We start from the raw sequence: 26,957 nt of genomic DNA on the forward strand, positions 1-26,957 counted from the left end.
CCGTGGTCTTCCAGGCCTTTTGCTGTTGCTGAGCTTGCCAGTTAATTCCTTCTTTTTCGGGATGTTCCAAACTGTTGTATTGGCCACTCCCACTGTTTTTGCTATCTCTCTGATGGGTTTATTTTGTTTCCTCAGCTTAACGATGGCCTCCTTCTCTCGCACGGACACCTCTTTGTTGGGAGTTCCAGTGAACAGCTACCAAATGCAAATGTAACACACAGAACCAGTTCCAGGCCTTTTATCTGCTTGATTGGTCATGGGGCACCCAGGAAACAGGCCACACCTGGCCATGCAGCTGCTTGTCAGCCATTCCTTCCATTACTTATGGGCCACCAACGATGGGGGGGGGGTGTATGCCCCTGGCTGTCCTTCCTGAATGGCTAGTGCCCCACTTTTGTCAAACCCCTTGAATTACAGCTGAAAGTCCTGACTTTGCTCCCATCTGGGTGTGTTTCCTTTCAACTTCAGTGTGGTGGTGTACAGAGGCCAACTGCCAAAACAGTTATCCTTGCTCCAGTATTTCTGGCCCTGACTGTATATACCTGTTCACCAGCAAGAGCGGTGTAGAGGAAGCACCCTGACTTTCTTACTGCATCCGACTGTAGCTCTGTATGACCCTGGTACATGTAGCTGTCCCTTGATCAGCCACTTGTTCAGCCAGAGGACCAATTTTGCGAGGAGGAGCGTCCGTGAGGATGAGTCACAGCCCTCTGCCCCACACCTCAAAATGGCCAAATTGCCTATTGACTAATTTGCTGCACATCTGCACCTCTTAGACTGGCAGTGGCTGGGGAACACGAGCAGGAGGGTGCTGTTGCGCCCATGTTCTGCTTGTGGGTTCCCAGTCCACAGCTGGTTGTCCACTGTGTGAACAGAATGCTGGGCAAGATGGACCCTTGGTCTGATTCAGCAGGGCTCTTCTTATGTTCTTAATTGGTGGGCCAATTGGCTCCAGGAACAGGAGGAGGTAGGAATGCCCTCATGGCTGCCGGTTGCTGACCCTTAGAGACTAAGCCTTTGAGACGCAGTGAGTATATTTTGAAAAGCAGGGCGTGAGTTTTAAAAGAATAAGCAAATTAACATGTTGTGTATGTTGCCTCGGCTTCTCAAGAGTTCTGTGGTCATGGAAGCCACTTAGCGAGCCTTTGAGCCGAGATGCTAGCCCAGCGAGTGCTCGTTAATGTGGCCTCTCTTTCTTGGCTTCCTAGGAGGCCCTACCTCCTGCAACACCCAACGCGCACCTCAAAGACCTGGACGAGGAGATCTTCGATGACGACGACTTTTACCATCAGGTGGGACCACATTGCAATCATGGAGTGCGGAAATTAAGCCGTCTAAGCAAGAGCCTCCCTGCTCTGGCTTTCCCTGATCATCTCAGGGTTTTGTGGGCGCTCCGAAGTGCTTATGGAGGCAGCACCAGCAGCAAAATTGGGCAAAAGGTCTTTCCATGAAAGGAGCCCTTCCTCTCGCAGAAGGCTGATCCAGGATCCAACGTCAGCTGTTCAAGGCAGGCTTCAAAAACATGCATGCGGTCTGAGGGTGGGGCGGGGAGAACGTCTGCATGTGGTTCCTCGCCCAGTTAAGGATGTGCACACGACAGCCCGCTTGCACTTGTGCACAGTCCGAGATGGATTGGGGCGACAGTATTTGTGGCTTGCTACTGAAATCTCTTTAGCGTGCAGAGTAGCAGACACAATGCAGCACGCAATTAAGTGTGCCTAAACTGTATTGATTCAATTTGACTGTTCTTGGACATGTGCTCGATTGCACCCATCCTCTTTTGCCCCCAATCCCTCTCTAATTCCACTGTGCGGCTGTCTTGCAGGGCAGGTCCTTGTTGTGTCTCTTTTTGCAGATGTGGAAGCGAGAGAAATATGGTTTGTCCAAGGTGTAACAGAAATCTTGTGGCTGTCCTCATTTCAAAGTCTGGATGTGATACAGCTTACACATTTTCTGACTTCAAAAAAAATCCTGTGGACTAGAAACTTGGCTTACATTTACCACTTTTAATAAAAGCTAAGTTTGTCAGGAAGCCAAACTTTGGCTCCAGATTTCTGCATGCAGGAATCAGGCAGTATAATAGACGTACGTAACATACCTGCTTTTGTCTCCCATTGGTGTGTAAGTCAAGGGTGAAACCCCACTCTGTGGGGGATTCCTGTTTGTAGCATCAGCTCTGTCTGGGCTTGGGGCATCTTCAGCACTTTGATGCAGTGATTGAAGGGTCTGTGTGAGCTAATGCTAGAATGCGATAAGAACGTACTCATCGTTCGGAGCTCAAGTGAGGGCAACCTATGCATGAACATGTGCTAATAAAACTCTGAAACAGAGAGAAGCAATTGACCTTGGAGGCGCAGAGGGGGATGGGGTGGACAAATGAAGGTGTGGAGGGTGGGGGATTGAGATTTGAAATCCTAGAAATCATATATATATATATATGATTGAGAGAGAGAGAGAAATGAATGAATGAAAATTTCCTGCTTTCTAGCTTGAGACGGGTCTCGTCTTAGTCATCCCCTCCCCAGTTAATTGGGGTGCCAGGGTTAATCTAAATTAAAACTTAAAACTAATAGAGGTCTCGGAAGGCAGAGGAGCCACCGGAGTTTAAACAAATGGAGCTGCCAGGAGTTAAGTGTGCTCGGCTGTCTCGTGTGCGCGCGCATGTGTTTGGGAGACGGGGGACAGGTGTGCAACTGTGCTGCAGCACTTTCAGTAAGCGTGCATGGCGGGTGGTTTCTTCTTTTTAAAAACGGCCTTTGGGAACGGCACGATCTTGCATGCTGGGTGCGCCGACGTCTGATGTTAATTTGCACCTGCTAAACAGAGGGGGGGAGGGTTCCAGGTGTCAACATCTGGCAGCTCAACATGGGACGGGCCTGACTCCTGGTACCCTACAGTCTCTAAATATGGTGCTTGGGAGTGTGACGGCTTCAATCACTTACCCGCATTTGGCAACGGACTGCGACAGCTTATCCCTGCCTCGTACATCACACACAGACATCTGCTCTGCTGAGAGCAGATGCACCGTTTTTTTTCCTTTCCTTTCCTTCCCCCCTCCTACTCTTCCTTTATTCACCTTCTCCCCCCCCCCCCCCCGGCCCCGGCCTTCTCTCCTCCTTTCTCTTTTCCCTCCCCCCTTCCCCAATATGCTTCTTGGGAGAGATGATCTGTAAAGATTGCCACTTCATTGTGTCCAAGTAATTGAGGAGATGCCGGACCCTCTTGACAGACGCCGCCGAGTACCTGTTCCGCTGACCTGGTTAATTTTCTTCCGTTGAGCAGGATTTGACAGAGAGATTGGAACTGAAGTCTTATTCGGCGATAAGGCAGCGAGGAGGGAAAAGCGTCTGTATGTTTCCTGTCACCTCCCAATTAAATTGGCTTCATAAAGGGCATTCCTTTTATTTGTCGGCGTAGTAAGCTGGAGCAGAGAAGCTGCTTTCGGGGGGGGGGGGCGCAGCGGGTTGCCGTTGACCTAAGAAGGTGCACTTGAGTGCCTAGGTGCCTGCTTCTTGCTCTTGTGCTCTCCCTCCCCTCTCCGTTCTCACATGATGCGTAACTGAACAAGCCCTGTGTGTGTGTATCGGGACCAGGGTACGTACCTGGAAGCACCTTTTTAAAGCCTAGCTGGGCATTGCTTTGAATTGGCTCTGCCACCCAAACACAAGTAGCATGCCTCCAGCTGGGCTTTCCAGCTTTGTAGAAGCAGCTTGACCCAACTCCCAGAAGCCTTCCCTGAGGAGGACTGGCCTGTAGAATCATAGAGTTCTAGAGCTGGAAGGGCCGGAGGCAAAATGAGTGGGGGCAAACATACTCCAAAATCATAATAATAATGCCAGCCTGTCTTAGCTTCGAGCTCTTCCTGCCTGTAACTGAGCCTTAGGAGAGGCATTTCAACCTTTTAGAAAGGGGGAAAAACTGCACAAAAGCCAGGAAACCCCCCCCCCCAACAATTGGTGGAAAGAGGTGCCAAGGGGAGCCAAGGGAAAGGGGTGGGACCATCTGGGGAACCCAGGGGGTCTGGATTTGGCCTCCGGGCCTGAGTTTCCCCATCCCTATAATACAGGCACTGGAGTGTCTATACAGTTAAGCTAGATAGGAAGAGGATTTGGGACTAAAAGAGCGAGGGAAAACGTAGCTTCCTGGAAGCACAGTTGTAAGCGAGCACCAGAGGAGAGGTGGGGAGGGCTCAGTGCAATGTGCCTGAGCAGAAAGGAGCCTGGATGAAGTGCTGGGCTTCTGTGCTCTCCTCTCCTCTCTCTCGCTTCCATGCGGCCGGGAAGGGGAATAAGCCAGGTGTCCTCCAGATGTGTTGGAGTACAGTGCCCATCATCCCCAGCCAACATGGCCATTGGCCATTCGGCCCATTGCTCATCAAGACAACTAAAAATCTTGGCTTGTTTGTCTGGGCTGTTTAACAAGCAGTGGGGGCTTCCAGGCAGAGGGCTCGTAGAGCTGTGCTTCGGAAGGGTTAGTGCAGCAGTTCCCTCCTTAACAGATTTTCCGCTGTAAGGAAAACGAGAAGAAGCAGCGGGATAATAAGGGAGGGTTACGACTGGAAGATGCCATCATCGTCTGCCCACCCGACCCCACCCCGTAAAATTCCATGAATGAGGCAGAGCGATGGCACGATAAAAGCCTCATCTGGAAGCACTGTGGGGTTTATTTTCAAACACGATTCCCAGTTTGCACGTAACGACAAGCCAGGAATCTGCTACAGTGAAACAGAATCCTGGTTTATTCGTCCTCCCAGCCAGGTCAGGGGAGGAGAGGGGATTGGAGAGCATTTGAGCTTGGGCTCCTTTCTGCCTGTGTGTGTACCGCTATATCCTGGCTCAGCATTGCGTCTGAATGCGGCCCCTGTAGAAACATGTTGACTGTTTAAGCAGTAATAATAATGGTGGCGCTGCTTCTCACAATGAAGAATTTAACTCCTAGAATTCGTTCCTGGCCTGAAGACCAATCTGTCCATCCTTTACATATATATCGTTACCTAGCTTGTCTGCCTTTTGGAAAGGGTAAGACAGACTCATAGAGGACAGGTCTGCTCCTGCAGCCATTATGGCTCATAAACAGGATTGCCCTTTATCAGCCATCTCCAACCTGGTGCCTTCCAGATGGGTTACACTACAACTCCCATAATTCCCAGCCAGCATGGCCATTGGGTAGGAGTGTCAGACTAGGACCAAGGACTTCCAGTTTAAATCTTCACTCAGGTACAGCGCTCCTTAGGTGTTGCCAGGCCTGTCACAAACCCTTGGCCTTGCCTAACCTACTTTACAGGGTTGTGAGAATAAAATGGGAGTTCGTTACTCATGCCGCCTTGAGCTCCTTGGGAAGAAGGGCAGAATCAAAATGTAATTGAAAGAAAAGTAAAATAATTCACTATAGTTTTTAAAAAGTTAATGTCTTCATTTCTCAACAGGAACCATTTCATTAAAAAAAAAAGTTATCAAAGCTATAGATCTCATAACTTTTAATTTTTTTAACGATACAATTATGGGAGTTAAACAGAATTGCCCTATGCCAGCCTTCAGCAACCTGGCGCCCTCCAGAGGTGTTGGCCTACAACTCCCAGATTCCCAGCTAGCATGGCCATTGGGGCTGGGAATACTGGGAATTGCAGTCCAACACCTCTGAGGAGCGCCAGGTTGCTGAAGGCTGTCCTGCACAGAGGCTGCATACCTTTGTATATCAGAAGCTGCAGGGCAACAACAGTGGGAGAGTTGTTGCCTTTGCACTCTACTTGTATACACCTTGGAGTAGGTGTGGGCAGAGTTTGATCTTGCAGTATTCCCTTTTTTCTTCTACAGCCCTAAGGGCCACCAACCAGAGCAGATGCAAAATAGGGGTAGGGTGGAGGCAGATGCAAAATGGTGGCCTGCGGGGCAGGGGCAGAGCCAACTACTTAAAACATTCCTCTGGGATAAGCTACATTTAGAAATCTGGGTCATGAAGAGTCGGACGTGACTTAACGACTGAACAACAACAACAACAACAATCTTACATTTCAGTTACTACCGATCAGGGGTTCTAATTGCCAGGGATCGGAGTTAAACCCTTGCTGATCTACTGCAGATCTTCCAGAATTCTACTGCAGGGGTACAAATCTCAGGCCTGGGGCCCAGATTTGGCTGTCGGGGGTTCTCTAGATGGCCAGACCCCTTTCCTCCAACCACCAATCATTTGGTAGTTTCCTGGCTTTTGTGCGGCTTTTCCCCATATTAAAAGGTTGAAATGCCTCTCCTAAGGCTTAGAGGCTGGCAGTAAGAGCTTCAGGCTAAAATATGCTAGTACCTTGGCCCCACCCACCACTGGAACATGGCCCCCGAGAGCTTCCCCGAAGTGGAATTCGGCCCTCAGGCTGGAAGAGGTTCAACACCCCCGCTCTACAGGAAGATCCTTATCCGCCTTCTGGACAGCCATTGGTAGAAGTGGGACGCTGCACACTGTGCACCCGGATGTGACTCATCAAAGCCATTTTTGCGTTCGTAATTTCTTAAGCCCCTGAATTTCTTTCCAGCCCTGGCTTACAGGCACATGACGAGTACAAAACGACTCTTCAGTATAGCAACCACACTGCATGTGTGTGTTTGTCAGAAATCTTGTACTCGCACACAATGCCATACAGAAGAGTGATGACAAAATCCAGCAAACTACTACACGTCAATAATAGTGAAAAATGGAGAGGGAACCTGCTCTTTCCCCCCCCCCCCTTCATTTCTGACAAGCTGGTTTACCTTAATTAAACTGGTGAGCGATTAATATGGACAGTTGATCTTGTGGCTCTCATTAGATGCATTTAGAATTTTTTGCAGAAATGGGAGATGCCTCCAGCTATCCCATAGGTTAATGGCAATACAATAATCTTATCATAGGCATGTGTCTCCGGAATGGCTGAGTAGATGGTTAATAGCACGTTTTAAAGCTTTGGTTTGGGGGCTTCTCTTAATGGGCTACTAGGAGGACGGTGCTTGGCGTTGCTTTCCGCTGTTAACAAGAGGGTTTGAGGTTCATCCACAGTTGCAGTTTATTGGGAGTCTTTGTTGAGCCGGAAGCAGATGAGATCCATGTCAGACCTCCAGCAGCTGTGCATCCGTGTTGGCATTTTCACTGTAAGGCTAGAATTTAGAACATAAATAGAGCCCTGCTGGTTTGGACCAGTGGTTCATCTAGGGCACTATCCTGGTTATTTATTCATTTATTTGTTTGTTGCATTTATATTCCGCCTTTCCTCCAAGGAGCCCCAAAGCGGCGTAAACGGTCTTTCTCCTGTACATTTTAGCCTCACAACAACCCTGTGGGGTCGGTTAGGCTGAGAGTCAGTGACAGGCCCAAAATCACCTAGTGAGTTTTATGGCAGAGTGGGGCTAGAACCCGGATCTCCCAAGTCCCAGGCCAACACTGTAACCCTACACCACGCTGGCTCTCACTGGTTTCCCACAGTGGCCATCCAGAAGCCAGTGGCCAACCAGAAGCCAGGTGACAGCCTTCTCCCATTGTATGTCTCCAGCATCTGGTATTCACAGCTACATACTGCCTCTGAACTTGGAGGTGTCATATAGCCATCATGATTAGTAGTCCAGTAAGGCTATACAGAGGGGGATGAGAGGCGGAAATAGAGCTGTTCCACCAGCCCTGCTGAAAAGATCCTCCCCCATGAAGCCCCCCCCCCCCCACCAGGAGCCAGTCAAGCAGGGGAAGCAGGACCATTCTGCCAGCCTTGCTGAAAGACTACTTAATTTTTTTCCCCTCTTCCCTCCCCATCCCTTTTCCTTGTGTGTTATGACTTTTTAGGCTGTAAGCCTGCAGGCAGGGACTGACTTGTCTCGTTTTACTGATTCATTATAAGCTCCTCCGGAAGCCTTTTTGGCTGAGGAGCAGGATAAAAATGCTCTTAAGAGTGCAATCCAATGCATATTTAAACAGAAAAAAAGTCCTACTACTTCTATCATTCCCCAGCCAGCATGGCTGGCTGGGGAATGCTGAGAGCTGTAGGACTTCTTTTCTGTCCAAACATGCACAGGATTTCATTGTAAATACATTAAATAATAGTTATGGATTTGTTCCGAAGCATCCCCCCCAGCTGCAAGGTTAGATCATCCACTCATTGTCCTTGTACTACTTATAAACTTACACAGTTCATATCTCAAAGAATATTCAGGTTGGCAGAGCAAAAGCATGAGGGTTTTTTTTGTCCTTGTTCACTTCAGGCTACAGATAGGCTGGGGGGTGTTTTTACAAGTTTGGATCCTTTCCTCTGTGCGCTGTCTCTCTCAACAAAACTGACTGCGTGTAGAAAGCCAGCATACCAGGGAGACGTAAGGTTGCCAAGTTACAACGGGAGTGTGGATACTACACTCTTTAAATCATCCTTCCCCAACATGGAACCCTTCAGATAGGTTGGGTTTAGCTCCCACCAGCCCCAGACAGCATGGCCAGTGGCCAGGAATGCTGGGAGTTGTAGTCCCAAACATCTGGAGGGTGCCAGGTTGGGGAAGCCTGCTTAAATTCTTTGATGCATTGAGAGATGCAGCGACCCATTTCTCTGCTCCCGCTCCCCTGCCTGTCATGCATCACAATTGGAGTCCTGCTCATTACAACTGGCTTTGAAAGGAGGGATGACTGAAGGGCCACGCAAAATGGCCAGCCTTCATCTGAAGTGTGCAGCTTGGCTCTATTACACAAGTCATCTGCTGCTATTTATTTAGAAGCCGTGCCTGCATAGTTTCCCAGAGCACTGGGGAATTTAAAGATAGAGACTGTAGGTTACAGCTTGGCAACCCGAGGGACAATGAGTTTTAGTTGTGGCCCCTCCTAAACATGCTAGCTTTCCAGATGCAAGGAGATCTTTTGAATGCTTGACCATCAGGGGAAAACAATAACAAATGTGCAGCCCTCCCCCCAGCGCAGTTTGAAGTGGCTCCGTTCATGCCATGTGCTTTAAAAAGTAAGATTCCTTCTCTTCATGACAGGCCTTGTGCATAGAAACAGATTTGCTTTCTGAATAGATAGCTGCAGATGACTCATGCAATTGAGCCAAGCTGCATGCTTCAGAGAAAGGCGAACAAAACAACATTAGGAACTTGCCTCAGTGAAAGTCATATGGTGCCATTTTAATGGGGAAGGAATCTCCCCCCCACACACACACTCTTTTATCCCAGTTCTTCAATTACCACCGTTCCCTGCAACGCCTTTACTCTGTCTCGGTCTTTGCACATCGGGGCTTAGTGCTGATAGTGTGATTTACTTGCGCTTCCTACTTAATAATTAGACACTAGGAGACGCCATCTGTCACTCCTAATGGAATACGTGGGGGTCTGACTAGAGTTTTGCTGTTTTGGCTAATAAATTCTACTTGGGATGGCTGAGCGTAATGAAATATTACAGCTCCAGGAATGGACAGGGATGTTGGGGGATTTTTTTTAAAAGCCCTGTGCTAGAAGAAAAAAAAGACTGCTACTTCCTTCAGTAAATTAGTTTATCATTCATCCTGTATTTGAATCCTGTGCTTGGTCTGCAACATGATGCCGGTGCGTGCGTGCAGGTTGGCTGATGGCTGTGAGACCGTGAACCAGAAAGCAAAAAACCCTAATCAGATCTTTAAAGAACCATAGGCAGCCAGGCACAGCCAACCTGATATTTGTTCAGTGGGTCCCCCCCACCCTCACCAGCTAATTTTGCTTTAATTTTAGTCTTTACATGACTTCCCTAACTTTGCTTTTTGTCATTACCCCCACACACACCCACACACACCACCAAACAGGAAACGATTTAGATGTAGTGATGACTTTTTAATTTCTGCATCTTAACTTTGTCCTTCTTTGGAAGCCTTCCTCCAGCTCTTTATTCTGGGCCAAAGGGGAGACCCAGAATTTGTTCTAGCAGATCTTAATTCAGGACTGCGGTCCATTTTGGAAAAAAATGTATTCAGTTCTGGGGTGCCGTCTGGGTAAGAAGAAAGGAGGGTGCCTTTGGATTGGACTGCCAGTACTGAGTTGTGATGGTCAGCAGCCGCCCCTTCCGAATTGTAGGGTGAGGCTCTTCCAGATGTTGAATCCTGGCACTTTTTCTTCTTGCAGAAGTGAAGCTCTGGCTTCTGTCGGGAGCTTTGTCAGGTCTCAGACAGCTATGCTGAATATATGGTTTGGACCAATGGTCTGTGTAGTCCAGAATTCTGTTCCCACAGTGGCCACCCAGATGCCTCAATGGGAAGCCCACAAGCAGGACTTGAGTGCAACAGCACCCTCCCACCCATGTTCCCCAGCAACTGGTGCACAGGGGCATCCCGCCTCTGATTCTAGAGTTGATCTATACCCATCAGGACTAGTAGCCATCGATAGCTTTCTCCTCCATGAATTTGTCTGATCCTCCTTTAAAGCTGCCCATGTTGCTGGCCATTGCTACACTTTGTGATAGTGACTTCTGTAGTTCAGCTGTGTGCTGTGTGAAGAAATCCTTTCATCTGTCCTGACCCGTCCTCCATTCAGCTGCAGTGGGAGGGGCCGTGGCTCAGTGGGAGGGCCTTCTGCTTTGCTTGCTGAAGGTCCCGGGTTCGATCCCCGGCATCTCCAGGTAGGGCTGGAAAGACGCTTACCCGAAACCCCGGAGAGCCACTGCCAGCCAGTGTTCGCAATACTGGGCTAGATAGACGAGTGGTCTGACTCTGTGTAAGGCAGTTTACTATGTTCCTACCCTGGGTCCTTGCTCTTATGAGAAAGGAGGGAAAAAACCCTTTGTAGCCACTTTCTCCACGCCATGCATTGTTTTATACACCAATACTTGCCGTGTTTTCCTGATCTACAGAGCTGGAAATGATCTAGCCTTCCCTCATAGGGGAGTTGCTCCAGCTGCTTGACTGCTTTGGCTGCCTTACACCTTTTCCAGCTCTAAACTATCCTTTCGGAGGTGCTGCGACCAGAGCTCTACACAGCATTCCAAGTGTGGGCACACTGTAGGTTTATATAAAGGCATTATGACCTTGGCAGTCTTATTTTTGATGCCTTTCCAAATGATCACCAACTTGGAACTAGCCTTCTCCCCCCCCCCAGCAGCCACACACTGTGCCAATGTCTTTATCCAGCTAGCCGCCCCCATCTCAAGACCCCTTTCCTGCTTAGCCACCATCAGCTCAGACCCCATCAGCACATATGTGAAGCTTAGATTTTTTTTTGCATCACTTTACGTTTGCTTACAATGAATGCATTTGCCGTTTTAATCCCCCACCCACCCCAAATTTGGAGAGGTCCTTTTGCTCCTCCTCACTATCTCTTCTTGTTTTTGTTCTCCTATATAATTCGGTGTCATCAGCAAAGCTGGCCACCTTGCTGCTCATCCCTGGCTCCAGTTCATTTATGAATAACGGTGAGCAGAATGGTGTGTGTATTAACGGTTCTTGTAAAGGTGGCAGAATTTTGATACAAACAATTCAGTGGCTCCGCTTTGACTTAAAAGAGAGGGAAAAAAGCAAGTTTCTAGTTCATATGGCTTTAGAATGTGCAAGAAATACTGGATAAAATCTCATAAGGGTGACTTGCTGGGTGGGGACCAAGCAGGAATCCAGGACAAGCAGTGTCCTGCCTCGATTTGCCTCCCCCTTTGGCAAGTCCAAGCAGATAAAGTTATGCAGAATAAACAGTTATATGCAAATTCATTAGATTTGCATGCAGCTTGAAATGTTTTAGCTTTATATTGCTTTGCACTTACATTTTTAACTCAGATTTTTACATTACTTTTGTATCTAAATCACTTAGAGATCTTACCAGTGGAGGCTGGTGGCTCTGATGTCAGTGGGGTGGTGAATCCACTCTGGGTTTCATTCAGAACCAGTCAGAATTCTGAAGGAGGTATCCAGGTTCCTTTAGAATTCTGATTGGTTCTGACTGAAACCCGGAGTGGATTCACTGTCCCACTGACATCAGAGCCACCAGCCTCCACTGGGTGTTCCTATATTAAGTGGTATAACAAGTATTACTAATAAATCAACTTTGTGAAGGCTGTACAACTTAAGAGTGCAATCTTCTGCAATCCTCTGTCTGCTCAGAAGGAAGCCCCGTTACGTTCACTGGGGCTTACTCCCAGGAAAATAACTAGAGGATTGCAGCCTAATCTTTGTTTTTTACGTGTTCAAGTCGTTTGTGTGCAGGATTCCCCCCCCCCCCCCCCGGGGTCCTAACTTCCCAGGACAGTGTAATTGTAGCTCTGGATGTAAGCAACAGAACCCTCTAGCTGTTTGCCAACTTGCTACGCTTGTTCCCAAATGTTCCGGTCCAAAAGTAATAATGGCACTGTAGGAATAGGAAGGCATACCTGAAAGGTAGCTTCCCTTCAAACACTACTCCCCCCCCCCTTCTTGCTCCCAACACCTACAATATCGGCTGGGAATGGAGCGGCCCGCTTTCAGCCGAGCCCTTGAGGGCAGCTGTTTACAGCGCAGTGTTGCCGTTACATCGCTTTACCGTGTCGGCCGTCTGCGTAAGGCTGGGTTTGGGTCTTGTATTTAGCTGCCAGGAGTGACGGTGATGAAGTGGGAGAGATAAACTGATAGATGGTGTGCCAAGAAGATGTTGGGGAATCAATCAGAGAAGCAGGCCAGAGAAGGGCGAGCTTGCTGGAATGGTTCTCCCTGTTCTCTCCACTCCTCTGCGAGAACAAAGCAGCAGCCCTCCTGCCCCTTAACAGCTCTCAATGTAATTGCTGCAGTGACAGTATTTTCGGAGGGGGGGGGGAATAAGCAAATTGGGGGGGGGATCACGGGGAGCTTTTTAAATTACTTTTTTTTTTTGATGGGGTGAATAGAAAAGAGTTGGTGAGAAGGAAGGGTATATACAATGTTTTTGCAACAACAACCCAAATCTGTAATGTTTATTTGATGGCTGGATTGGCCAGAACATTTCAGTGGGATCTGCTCCTATGTATGAGGCAGGGAGCCAAAGTTCACCTTCTCTCTTGGCCCACCCAATGTACCGATCCTGCTGGAAGTCGTGCGCGTAACGTTTTGAAAGGTGTACATCTGTAGAATCTGAGGCATGTAGGCACAGATTGAGTGGCTGGTTCCAAGACAGAGAGAGAGGAAAAATAAAAGCAAATCTGGGATATGGCAGCACAACTTGCATCTATACACGTCACTTCAAGAACGTTGTGCCTGTTGGTGGCATTGGAGGTAGGCCAGGGAGGGAAGACATTCCACATCGTACCTAAGGGCATGGATCTGAGCGAAGGCATTACTCGACCTGGCACGGTGCAGCCAAAGCTATAATGCCTTTTATGTGATCCTCCCCACCCAAGTGTGTCTGCTCATGGAATTTTGCACCATGTCTAATTTTGTTGCAAAACCTATCAAGGGTCTTGTGGCGCCTGAAAGAGTAAAATAAAAATACTCTGGCTTAAGGTTTTGTGGGCTACAGCCCACTTCATCAGAAGCATGGAGAATGCTGCAGAGTTTGGGGTTTGTATACAATATATATGGTGGGGGAAAGAATTGTAAACAGTGAGGTCAGCAGGAAATGAAATGCAAAAAGTGGCATCCACAGTATTAATGGTGGTCATTCACGGTGCAGTTATTGCTGATAACACACCCTGGTGCTAGGTAAGCCAAGTAACACATGTGAATTCCTGGCTGGGTCTCCTCTTTTCATGTACAGGACAGTGCTGATTATTATTATTATTTTAAAATGAAGAGGTTCTGGGGCTCAAGCCTGCCTGGAAGCCTCTGGCACTGGAACCTAGTCCCAGGGTGAAAGTAGAAGTTAAGGGGAGAAAGAAATTGCAGGTGGGACAGAAAGCAGGCCCCGCCCCGCCCCACCCCACCCCACCCCACCCCAGTAACATATAGTAGAGCTCTCCCCATAGGTTAACATCACAATGAAATGAGTGAGAGTACCGGAGATTACGGTGCGGTTTTTGGGAGTTTCGTGTAGTTCCCCCCCACCCCCCAACACTCAGCAAGCTAAAGTATGCAAAACAAGAAAGGAGCAATAAAAATGGCATAATGCATGGAGCTTGCAGGACTTGGATGTGGGATGGAAGCAAGCCCAGTGTTCCTGAGTACTACCACCCATGAGGACTAGGAGCTTGCGCCATCTCTTTGAAATGAAAGCCGGGGTTTCTGGGAATCTCCTGAACCTTATGTGTGCTCTGAGTTGTTAGCTGTGTTTTTCATGACCCGGAACAAGAATGAAACTCGGCGTTGAAGTGATATCCCAAAACACCCAGTTTTGGGGTTTTAACAGCATCTGAGGCCTTCTGTCTCTCCTTTGTATGCCCAGGAGAAAGAATGGGCTGCATTGAATTGCCCAACAACATCTGCTCTCATCCCACAACGAAAACCACTTGTTCGGGTTTAAGATCGTTGCCACGCCTGGCCCTACTAGTGTAAAGACAGATGCATTGCCCACCTTTCTCCCTGTGTTTTCGGCCTGACCTTTTAAAGATCCTCGGCTGATATAGATGGGGTGGATTAAACTAATCATAAAATGATGAAGGGAACGCTGCAACGCTCATTGATTCGTCTGAAATTAACTGTACTACAATAAGTCTTCCTAATGGAGTTCTGTGTTGCGCTCCTAAGTGGGTTCCAGTCTTCTCATTCCCCCCCCTTTCCCTTGCACCAAAGGAAGCCCCTCCCTCCTCCTAAAAAGGCACCAAAGGAAGAAGCTGTTGCATCCATTTCTAAGCTCCCTTCCCAAGCTGAAGGCGGCTTACGATACAACATTTCAAGCCAGAATAAAAGCTAGGCACGGCACAACTGGAATTGCTGCAATAAAACATTTCCAACTTCACTCACCCCATCCCACATTGCAAAGCGCACCAATAAAAGAAGCCCCCTGTTCTGAATGCCCCCAAAGCTTCTCCTGAATAAGTGGGCTTTGCGCAGCACCCTAAAGACCAGTGGGAAGTTCACCTTTAGAAGCCTACTGATACCTCCCTCTTATGTGTGGATGGCACCAATTTGGCTACATAAGGATCCACCTTCAGGAGGATGGGTTTGCTCTTAGTGCAGAGGATCCCTGTCCAATGCATGTGTTTATAGCCAGGGGGGAGAACCTCAGGCCTGTGGGCAGGATCTGACCCTCCTGGGGTCCTAATCCCCAGAATCCTCTGGGTTTCTTCCCGGCCTTCCTGGGATCCTCAGTCGGCCACTCCCTTTTCCCCAACCACAGGTACTTTGGTGGTTTTCCAGCTTTTGTGCCGTTTTACCCCCATTCTAAAAGGTGAAAATGCCTCTCCTCTGGCCCCACCCCTTTTGCCTTTGGCTCCGCCCACCACTGAAATGTCATCCCCAAGAGCTGCTCTGAAATGGAATTTGATCCTCAGGCTGAAAGAGGTTCAACCTCCCCGGTTTATAGTGTATGTAAGTTACAGTTTCTATGTGTACAACATTTACTATAATTTAAAAACACACACACAATGTCTGTCAGGGCCTGATTTGGTTTGGTGCTAAGAAAATCATTAAGGCTAGTATGCCATTGGGTTCAGAAGTCTTTCCTGGTTTATAAATCATGGCTTATGATCCAGTCCTATCTGCTTATCGTGGTTTGTTAAGTGACAGTAAGCTCAAGTTCCTTGGCTGGGATGTAACAGGGAACTCGGTCTTAATATATTTATTTATTTTATTTATTTAAAACATTTATATCCTGCCCTATATCATTAGGATCTCAGGGCGGTGTAAAGATAAAATAAATTTGGACCGTATAAAACAATACATAATTTAAACAGCTAAACATATTAAACCATTAAGCAAGCTAATTCTAATTTAAAATCTAAAACAAAGCAGTTAAAACAGTGTCCTACTTTATGGAGTGCATTTACCCCTAAAAGACTTTGATAAAAAGCCATGTTTTAACTTGGCACTGAAATGAAACCAATGTCTGTGCCAATTGGGCCTCCAAGGGGAGGGCATTCCACAACTGGGGTGCCACAGCAGAAAATGTCCCACCATAGTATATGTCTCACACTGGTGGGATGCAGAGGAGGGCCAGGAATTAAGCATTAAAGCTCAGTTAAGCATGGGAGGGTGGAGTGCTCATTCCTGGCTTCATAAACCATGGTTATGACACCAGAAAAGATCGTCTGCAACTGGCCTGTGAGAGTTTTTTTTTAAATCCCCCGAGCCTTGTCTTGAATTTCTCTTTTTCAACCCTGGCTTCCTCCTGTTTTCGTTTCCAGCTCCTTCGGGAACTTATCGAACGTAAAACCGGCTCCTTGGACCCAAATGACCAAGTAGCAATGGGCAGGTAAGTCTTATTTTTTTAACTGATGCAGGTTTTAATGTTTTTATTGCGGTTGTCTTGGCTGTATTTATACTTCTTTATTATTTATTACTATTGTTATGATCACTTGTTTTCAGTGTTATACCATGAATCACCTTTGGCCCATATCTGGAAAGGCGAGAGAAACGTGTGTAAATAATTCTGTGATTGCCAACTTTTGTATGGGGGACACCCACTCTTTTACAGATGGTGGTCCAGGGCCATGCATAAAATAAAGATTAAAAACCAAAATAAAACCTAGCAGCAGTGCAAAGATTTCAAATACAGTTCCAGATTTAAAACAGAAATGGAAGAACTAAAAAGCCTGGGAAAACAAGGTCTTCACCTGATGCTGAAAAGAGAACAATATAGGCATCAAGCAAGACTCTCTGCGAAACTCATTCCACAACCAGGGTGCCACAGCAGAAAAGGCCATCTTCTTAGTAGCCCCCCCCCACCCCACCCCACCCCGACAGTGGTTCTTGGAGAAGGACTGTTGAGGATGATCTTAGGGTCCAGGTAGGTATATATGGGAGGAGACGATCCTTCAGGTAACCTGGCCCCAGCCTGTTCCATGAGTAACCTGGCCCCAAGTTGTTTAGGGCTTTGAATGTTAATACCAATGTGGGACCAGAAATGGACTGGTAGCCAGCACAGATGGAAAAGTACTGGCATGATATGGTCACGTTGGCCAGTTCCTGCTAACAGTCTTGCTGCCCCATTTTAGACCAGCTGAAGTTTCCGGACTTTTCAAAGGCAGCCCCACATACAACACATTGCAGTAATCCTGACTAGAGGTTATCAAAGCAGGGATAACTGTAGCTAGGCTATCTCTGTCCAGATAAGGATGTAGTTGGGATATCAGCCTAAGGTGATAAAAGGTGCTCCGTGCCACCAAGTCCACCTGAGCCTCAAGTGACAGTGCTGGGTCCAAGTTGGATCCATTTAACCTTTAATCTGTTGCTTTATTAATTTTACCACTGACTCCCCAATGTTTTTAAAAATATTTTAAATGTTTTTGATGTTTAATGTTGTATTATTTAGGAATTTGTATTATATTATTTTTATTTATTTATTTATTGGTTGTATTGTTCCTGCTTAGTTTTATGAATGTAAACCACCCCACAGGCATTTGGTATTCTAATCTAATCTAATCTAATCAATTAAGAAAGAGAGAGAGAGAGAGAGAAAGAGAGAGAGAGAGAGAGAGAGAGAGAAAGAAAGAAAGAAAGAAAGAAAGAAAGAAAGAAAATCCTACCAAAATCTACCCTCCTGTAACTTAAGCCTATTAGATCTAGTTGTTCCCTCTGGAGCTGCAGATAACAAGTTTCTGTAACAGCCCTATATGAAGAGTGCTCTTTCCTTTCACTCGTCTCTTCTCTTCAGGCTAAACATACCCAGTTTCTTAATCCTTATAGGACTCGTTTTCCATACTCCCCCCAGACCATCTTGGTTGTCCTCCTGTGAAACTGCACATTTGTCCTCATCCTTCTTCTAGGACTCGTTTTCCATACTCCCTCCAGACCATCTTGGTTGTCCTCCTGTGAAACTGCACATTTGTTCTCATCCTTCTTAAAGTGTGGTGCCCTGAACTAGACACAGTGCTGCAGAGGAGGTCAGACTAGTTCAGAAAAAAATGTAACTACGACTGCTCATTGGAAGCTTATGGATGCATTAATGCAGCCTAAAAATCACATTAACCTTTTTTGCAGCTGCATCACACTGCTGACTCATATTCAGCTTGTGATTGGCTACAATCCACAGAAGGGCAGTGCATTGAATTGTTACATTTTAAATCATAACATATCTTGCCTTTCAGAGAAATGTGTTGGATGTTCTGTGAATCCTTTTTTTCCCTCTGGACAGGGGGGAAGTTTGGGGCAGGGGGGAAGTGGGAAATGACATGGGTCTGGAGGTTTGTATTGTGTGCCAAAGATGTGTTGGGGAGAACTGGAAAGAGGAGGGGGAAGAATGGGAAGAGAGAGAAACTCTGCTGCTAGTTACAAACATTTTTATTTTTAAGCTAGAAACTGGCATCGTCTTTACCTGATTTACTTGTCGGAGAGCCCAACATCGGGGGGAAATCTCAAAATCCAATTACCACAATCTTAATATAATCTTAATTACCGTAATCTATTTTATTGTAAAGTCAGATAGATGTGCAATGTAATCACCGCTTAAGTGCAAGGTTTTTTGGGGCTACATCCCGTTAAATTATAGCAGAGCAAGGCTTCCATAATATTCCAGACATACCACGAAATAAACTTGGCATGGTGCACTAAAATCCGAGGCAGTATTTTAACGAGGGTGAAAACAATTTTGCCGACACACCCGAGCTTTTCATAACGCATCAAATGGCTTCTCCGGCAGTGTGTTCTGCGTTTAGCACTTTGAGCTTCCGTTTTATTTGGTTTGGGGACGGGGGGTGTTGTTTTTCTCCCTCCTTGCTTTTTTTTTTTTTTAATGCATTTCCAAATTATAGCCAGTGGCTGTGCTTAAATGTGTACTGTTCATTAAACAGGATTTGGAAGTGTGTGTGTGTGCGCGTCTTAATTTTATTTTTCTAAGCACAAAATTGGAGAAAGAAATAAGACTTCCCCCCCAGTACTACATTCTACTCCAGGCATGCAAGAGATGAGCTCCTATGCAGATTAAAGAATGTGCCATATTTTTAGCGCCACGGTTCTCAGAGTACGAGACTGGCCTTCCCAAAGAGCCTTGTGCAGTTAATATGGGAGATGCAAGCTGTGTCCCGCCCCCCCCCGCCCCCCCCCGGTCTAACCACGCCGAGTCTTGAGCAGGGGTACGGAACCTCAGGTGCAGAGAACCAAACCCGGCCCTCCAGGCTTCTAATCCGGCCCTCTAGGATTCCTCAGCTGGTCACACCCCCTTCCTCTGACTCCACCCCCTTTCCCCTGACCATCAATCATTTTGTGGCTTCCCAGCTTTTGTACAGTTTTTTCCCGTTCTAAAAGGTTGAACTGCCTCTCCTTGGGCTTAGTTACTGGCACTGAGGGCTTTAAGCTAAAATAGCCTCCCTCATAATAGTAGAACCCAGCGAGGTTGTCCCATGTAGGTGATGGGTGGGAAATTCAGGACTTCTTCACACTGTGCATAGTTAAACTATGGAATTTGCTACCGCAAGACATAGCGATGGCCACTAATTTGGATGGCTTTAAAAGGGGGTTAGACAAATTTCTGGAGGAGAAGGCTATCGATGGCTGCTAGTCTTGCTGGCTGTGTGCTACTTCCAGTACCATAGGCAGTATGCACACCCGTTGCTGGGGATCATGGGTGAGAGGGTGCAGTTGCACTCACGCCCTGCTTGTGGTTTTCCTGTGGTTGGCCACTGTCTGAACAGAATGCTGGACTGGTCTGATCCAGCACAGCTCTTCTTGTGCTCTTAGTGGGGGGTGGGGGTGGCCACGCCCCTTTTTCCTTCTGTTCAACCCACCACTGGAATGTGGCCCCCAAAAGCTTTTCTGAAATGGAATGTGGCCCTCTGCCTGAAACAGGTTCTGCATCCCTGGTCTAGAGACTTAGGCCTAGACCTGTCGCCACTTGTCTAGCTTCCCCCTGTGCCACACGGCTCTCACAACCGCCTTGTGAACCTTAGTCATGGAGATGAAGACCATAGCTTAGTGGTAGAGCATGTGCGTTGCTTGCAGAAGATCCCATGTTCATCTCCCGTGAGGAGGAACTGGTAGCAGGTGATGGGGAAGTCCTCTCTCTGCCAGAGGCCTTGGAGAGCTATTGCCGATGAGAACAGACAGTATCAAGCTACATGGACAAATCATCTGACCTGGCGTGAGGCAGTTTCTTATGTTCTGATGGCATGAACTCAGACAGAAGCCCACTGTAGAAGCTGGAGTGCTCACCTGCTGGCACAGGGCCTTCCTTCACCAAACTCCGTTCTTGAGGACAAGATCCCTATGTAAGTGGGTTCCAAGATCAGGGCCGCACACGCACACACACACACACACTTATATCTCACCTATCTTCCACCTTGGAACTCAACGTGGCTACATGGGATTCCCGGGTGGTCTCCCCTCGAAGCACTGACCAGACTCAGACCTGCTTAGCTTCAGCAACACAGCCGCCTTATGCGCCTTCAGACCATATCCTGGGACTGCTGATGAACCTAGAAGGCTGGGGCTGTAAGGCCTCTCTTAAGAACCTTCTGCAGTTTCCTGTCCGGTGGTTGTTCAACTCTTTATCTGCTTAGCTCCTTGTCCCACACCTCAGCTATTGTGTGGACAGCTCCCCCACTGTTTCAGAGTTTTGTCATGGACTTTGGCTCCAGGGCTAACCTTCTCTCCCAGCTGGGCATCTCTCTCCCATCTCATTTTCAAGCCTGTGACACTATGCTTACCAGCTCCTGACTTGGCAGGAATAAGGCATTAGCAACTTTGCCTAGTCACCTGTGGTGAGTAGTGGTTGCTTTTAGGTGACTAGCTTGGGAAACTATACAGAAGCCGGTGCGCTCATTTTAAATTTAGTTTAATTAATTTGTTTACTCTCTTTATATTTCCATGGTTGTTGCTTACAAAGCCTCACATAAAATGCAGTAAGAACATCAGAAGGACTGTGCTGGATCAGACCAAAGGCCTGTCTTGTCCAGCATTCAGTTCCCACCGTGGCCAACGAGATGTCCCAATGGGAAGCCCACAAGCAGGATATGAGTGCAGCAGCACCCTTCCACTCGCGTTCTCTGGCAATAAGTGTTCAGCAGCATGCTGCCTCTGATCCTGGAGGTGGCACATAGCCATCCTGACGAGTAAATGCAGTAAAATCAAAAGACTGGGGCAGCAGAAATACATTTCCTGTTGGCACTCTTGTTGCTTACAGCACTTAAGAGGAGGAGGTAGAAGCAGGGTCTCTTCCTCTACCCCCTTCCACATTTTAGGGAGCCTTCCATTTTAATCTTGCATGCTCTCTCTCTCTCTCTCTCTCTCTCTCTCTCTCTCTCTCTCTGTATGTGTGTGTCTGATTCCTTAGGCAGTGGCTGGCTATCCAGAAATTGCGGAGCAGAATCCGGAAGAAGGTGGACAAAAAGGCCAGCAAAGGAAGGAAAATCCGGTGAGTGCAGTAGGCCAGTGTTCCCCAGCCTGGCGCCCTCTGGATGTGTTGGACGACAACTCCCATAATCCCATTATAATGGGAGCTGTCGTCCAACACATCTGGAGGGCACCGCGTAGGAGAAGTCTGCAGTAGGGTCTTCTCCAGTACTGACCTCTCATTCTCTTCCTTCGGGGGGGGGGGGGGCTTTCTAACTTCCAATTTGCGCTACTATCACAGTTTGCGCTACTGTTATTAATTAAAGAAATAAACATGATTCTCCTTCTGCTGGTTTTAAATTGTTTTGTGTCTGTGTTTTTTTCCCACCAGTTTAATTAGTGTTATATGAGAGTTGTGCTGGCTCATGAGATATTTCTAACTCCAGTTTTAAACGGACATGTGATGTTGAGACGGGTGGTGGTGGTGGTGGTGTTTTGCTTTTTTTACGCCAGCAGCCTTGGGAGGGCTTTGCCCTGAGAGGTGGCCGAGGAATATTTTAAATAAATTAGTGAAATGGAATCATGTAAACCGGAGTTCCCCAAACTTCTGAGAACTGAAGCACCCACTTCTCCCAAATTAAAACGGGGGGCAAGGTTCAGTCTTAACCTCCCTCCCCCAGGCTTGACTTCCAAATGTGATAAATTTTCAGATGACTTCCTTGCCCTCGCACCCTCTTCCTGTGTATTTCTGAATAGGGGGCTGTTCCGCCTCTTGATCAGTAGGAGTGTGCCCAGAGCAGGGGATCATGCAGAGACTCCTTGGAGGAAGCTGCCCATGAGCTGGTAAAGCTCCTGCACTTTTTCACTGGGAGCAAATGATCTAATTGCATCCAGTGGCAGAGAAGGAGCAAAATTGCCCTATGCAGTGACTCTCTGCAGAGATGTAACAGGCAGCTTCCTTTGTGAATGGCTGTCTTTTGGGGGTCACGAGAGCTTTTAATTTTTAATGTTAAGGTGCGCTGCTCTAGGAACAAATGCCTTAAATGTTCCAAAAGCACAAATTTTGGCATCTCCCCAAACCAAAAAATGAGAGGACTACAGAGGGCATGAGGGTAAGCTCCCCCCCCCGCTACAGAATAGATGTGTTTATTAATTGTTTCCCTGGCGTTGCTCCTTTTAAGGGCCAAGCCCTTATGAGGTGGTTTACAAAATAAAAATTAGGATTAAGAAAATGACAATAAAAACAATCCATAAAAATTACTACAGTGGATAGAGCCAGCAATACAAATCAAGAAACAGCTTTGTGGAATAAAATGGAGTTTGACAGTCGTTTCCCCCCCTAAAAAAACCACTAGAGTGCTGTTCTAAAGATGTGGGTCACCATCGAAAAGGTCTCCATCTCTGGTACTCACTAACTTTAAAATATCTTAGTGGTGGGCTGGAGAGCAGAGCCTCCAAGGCTGATCATTGTCCCCAGGCAGGTCCTTACGGGTCCTGGTAGTCCTTCAAATAGCTTGATCCCAAACCATACAGGGTTTTAGAGCGCAATCCTATGCTTGTATAGAGAGAAAAAGGCCTACAACTCCCAGCATTCCCCAGCCAGCTCTTCAAAGTGTTGGAATTAACCCGAAAAGGTGCAATCCTATGCTGGCTGGGGAATGCTGGGAGTTGTAGGCCTTTTTTTCTGTCTAAACATGCATAGGATTGCACCTTTTAAGGTTAATTCCAACGCTTTAAACGGAGCCTGGGGACAGATATGTAGCCAGTGCAACTGATGTAAGATTGGTGTTAATGTGACCAGCCTGTCTTGTGCCATGAGATGGCCTTTTTTCTTCTCCCTGAGCTTTGTGCCCGAAATAATTTTGGAACTGGACAGAAAAGCTGCTCCATTGCCCATGGGGATTGAGGGGCGGGTGGGTAGGAGAATAAAGAGGGAAGAGCCGTGCAATGACGTTAACCGTCCTTTTCTCCCTTTTTTGGTGAGCCAAACGATAAATCTTGAGCTCAGATGGCACTTGATAGAAAGTCAGCGGACTTGGGCTGGGTCAGGCCTGGCATAGCAATTTTTAAGATAGATGTCATAAGATAACTTATGAAAAGAGGGAAGAGCTGCTTTGTTGGGCCTAAAAGCCTGTAATTATTGACTATCAATATTCCTTCCTGTCAGCGTTGCACGCAGACAGGGATGTATTCACGCCTCAGTCAGGGACCGCTGATGAGCACCACGCCACCCTGAGCCAGGCTCGTAAACCTTTTTTGGGGGGGGGTGTTTGAGCCAAGGGGATTGGAAGAGTTCCCGCCTGCTGTGTGGAATGGGCATTATTTGGAGTTAGCAAAGTTGTGTGTGTTGTGGGGCGGCGGGGAGAGTTGCAAGGTTATAGATCTTGGGTGCCTTTCAAAGAAGAACACAGAGGCACGAGAAATGTCGAACTCGAAGCACATACGCTCAGCTTTACGGAAGATCAGCAGCGAATGCAGGAGAGAGTCACTCCTTACAGTTTGTGCTGCTTCTTAACTTTGAAGCCCTAAGCCAGGGATGCAGAGCCTTTTGCAGCCCCGGGGCTGAATTCCGTATTGGAGAAGCTCTAGGGGACGGGACCAGGGGACTGTCCAGTGGTGGGCGGGGCCAAAGACAAAATGGGTGTGACCAAAGTACAAAAAATGCCAGCATGTTTTAGCTGAAAGCTCGTCATGCCAGTAACTAAGCCTTAGGAGAGGCATTTCGAAAATGCACAGAAGTCGGTAAAGGGGCATGGACTTCTGGGGAACCCCAGAGGACCAGGTTATACAACCCAGCCCTAAACAGTATGGGGCCAGGATACTTGAAGGATGGCTTCTTCCTGTCTGATCTGACCCACCCACTGAATCCTGCATGTCCTGCTAGCTGTCTCCCCACTTTCAGAGGCACAGCTGGTTGGGATGCGAGACGGGGCCTTTCCTGTTGTGGCACACGAGGGTTGTGAAACTCCCTGCAAGAGGGCCCCCCCTCCCATCTTTTAAATGTTGTGCAACTTCTTAATTGCCTAGCCTTTTGGGTTTGTTTCTCTGCCCTGCTGTGTACGCTTCAGTTGTTCTGGGTTTTTTTTTTATCCAGTTCCTGGTTTTATTATATTTCATTGATTTATGGTACTTCAGTTTGTTGCATTGTCAGCTGCTTTGGGCATCCTTTTCTAGGTCTGGAAGCTGAATGTGGGTATTTTAAAAATAATTTTTAAACACCTTGAAACGAAAAAGAAAAAAAAAATCCCGAAACTCAAATGTCTTCAGAGTAGCTTTTTCCAAGCTTTCCCCCCTCCTGTCCACCATCTCAACAGACAGAGTACTGTGGAGGGGGCCATAGCTAAGGACAGAGCACATGATTTGCATGGGGAAGATCCCAAGGTCAGTCCCTCTTACCTCCAGTTAAATGGTAGCAGATGATGGGGAAGCAACCAAACTGATCAAGGGGCTGCAGCAACTCCCCTACGAGGGAAGGTTACAACAGCTGGGTTTGTTTAGCTCGGAAAAAAGCCGAGTAAAGGGAGACATGATAGAGGTGTTCAAAATTATGCCTGGTGTGGAGAAAGTGGATAGGGAAACATTTTTCTCTCTCTCTCATAATACCAGAACCCAACGGGGTCATCCCATGAAGCTGGTGGGTGGGAGGCGCTCCATCAGGGATTGCACTCTTTCTGCTGTTCCTCCATTTGGGGACAAACTGAGCAGAAGACAGTTTTGCCCTTAGCTTGATGCCCAGCGGGCTGTCATCACGCGGTATTCCAGGGGCACATTAACCAGGCATTGAAACTTGGAAAGGAGGGTTCCAATATCCCTGCTGGTGGGTATTTTTGACAGTTGCATTTTATTGAAACTGTTTTGTTTCATTGTTTAGATTGAATATGGTTTAATTAATATGTTTGGACTGTGTTTATGGTGTAAGCCGCCTCAGGAAAACTATGGCCTTGAAAGGCAGTGAAGAAATGGATTAAATCAATTCATCAACAAACGACATAAATGCGTAGGACGCGCTGTCACGTAGCTGGAATGTTTTCAGTGAAGGCTGCTGCTCTTTTCCTTCCTCTCTCTGAATAGTTACTTGACGCATCCTATTTCTCTGTCTCTCAGGTATCACGTCCACAGCAAGTTGGTGAGTTTCATGGCTCCCATTGACCACTGCACGATGAATGATGATGCCAGGTTAGTAAGCGGTTAATTACGCTTCTCGAAGGGCTTTCTGACAGCTTGATATTGACTTGTTCTTCAGCCTGTCACCGTCCCAGGTTCTTTGTATCAGTTAGCCATTTGTCACTGACGATGCAGGCCCTCTGTCCCAGCCGAGCCAGCTGTGTGCGTTTTCGCTCCTGCAATTGCATGCTGTGTTTCTTGCACAGTTCAGCTTGGGCTCTGCCTTTGGTAGTTGCTGCTCAGATATGCCTGGCTTTGTGTGTGTGTTTTTAATTCTCGTTCATTCCAATCACATGGTTGAATATCTCTCGAACGGGTTTTTTTGGCCCCTTAATGGCGGACAGCCTTAGAGCGGGGTCAGCTCTCACCCAGGGAACCGCATACCATCATCAGTGTCTCAGTCCAGCCTTCAAGCTGGTGCTGTGCAGAAGTTTTGGACTTCATCTCCCATCAGCCCCAGCCCAACGGCAGAATGGTTTGGAATGCTAGGAATTGTAGTCCAAAACAACTAGAGAGCACCAGCTTGGGGACACCTGTATTAGTCTTTTAGTTGCCACAGGACTCTTGATTTTGTGTTTGCTGCAACAGAGTTAATGCAGATGCCCCTCTGAAATTAGCCTCTTTTTTTTTTTTAACTGTCTTGTGGCACCTTAAGGACTAGCAAACGTAGTATGGCAGAAGCTGTTGTGAAGTAGAGTCCACTTCATCAGATGCACGAAATGAACTCTAGTGCACGAAAGCGGATGCGACACTGAATTTATTAGTCTTTAAAGCACCACATGACACTTAGAGAAAATTTGAATGATCATATCTCGGCTTAATAAGCTGAAATATGAACAAGGCTTTTAGCCATGCATATGGCCACTTCACTGCTCCCTTTTGTGTGAGCCTGCAAACAAACCAGGAATTGTTCTGTTAACTATGGCTGTTTCTTGTTCCATCCAAGCCGAGAATCTGTGGCTAACAGCTTTGGAACAAGCTAAGATATTAAGCCAACTTCAAACCATGACTAAAATATCATGGTTATCCAAATATGGTTGGATAACAATCATCTGAATGTGTTCTTCAACAGACTAATGTGGGGAGTTATTTTTTTTAATACTTATTAAAGAAGTAAAATGGAACGTGAAGGCACCGATAAACACACGATGCAGATTTGTGTGCCCATTTGCACTCCTTTGTGACGCAGTTGTGAAAGGCTTAGAGGCCCTGTTGATATTCTCTGCTTTATTGTGGGCCCACAATACAACTGAGGACAAGAGCATAATGCAATGTCCAATTTAAAATTCTGTCTGATTCTCCCCACCCCACTCGTGCTTTGTATCTATCTATCTATCTATCTATCTATCTATCTATCTATCTATCTATCTATCTATAAATTTGCAATGTGAAGCCCATATATGCATGAAGGAAGGAAAGGTAACGATAACGTCGCTTTCTTTAGTGGCAGTCGAAGGTAATTTCATTGTTTGCAAGTGTGAATTACTAGATTGAAAATGCAAATACGCATTTCACAGTGGTGTGAACATGCACTAGGCTTTTTGCT

General features: G+C 47.1%; 1 protein-coding gene across 9 annotated transcripts in view; it reads left to right on the forward strand.

Moving 5' to 3' along the window:
- AATF (apoptosis antagonizing transcription factor) overlaps positions 1–26,957 on the forward strand; it is a 111,092-nt gene that overhangs the window by 47,863 nt on the left and 36,272 nt on the right. For 6 of the 9 annotated variants that reach the window (XM_084822408.1, XM_084822409.1, XM_084822411.1 and 3 more), the window contains exons 8-11: positions 1,209–1,292; positions 16,168–16,235; positions 21,249–21,329; positions 25,352–25,423. In XM_084822408.1, coding sequence (XP_084678534.1) covers positions 1,209–1,292; positions 16,168–16,235; positions 21,249–21,329; positions 25,352–25,423 — 305 coding nt within the window. Of the gene's footprint in view, positions 1–1,208; positions 1,293–16,167; positions 16,236–17,748; positions 17,874–21,248; positions 21,330–25,351; positions 25,424–26,957 lie in introns of those variants that run through there. The other 3 variants (XM_084822410.1, XM_084822415.1, XM_084822416.1) reach the window with 2 other exon arrangements.

Source organism: Heloderma suspectum, chromosome 16 (genome assembly GCF_057233095.1).
Source record: "Heloderma suspectum isolate Gila_16-S chromosome 16, 16-S_ref, whole genome shotgun sequence".
Lineage (NCBI taxonomy): Eukaryota > Metazoa > Chordata > Lepidosauria > Squamata > Helodermatidae > Heloderma > Heloderma suspectum.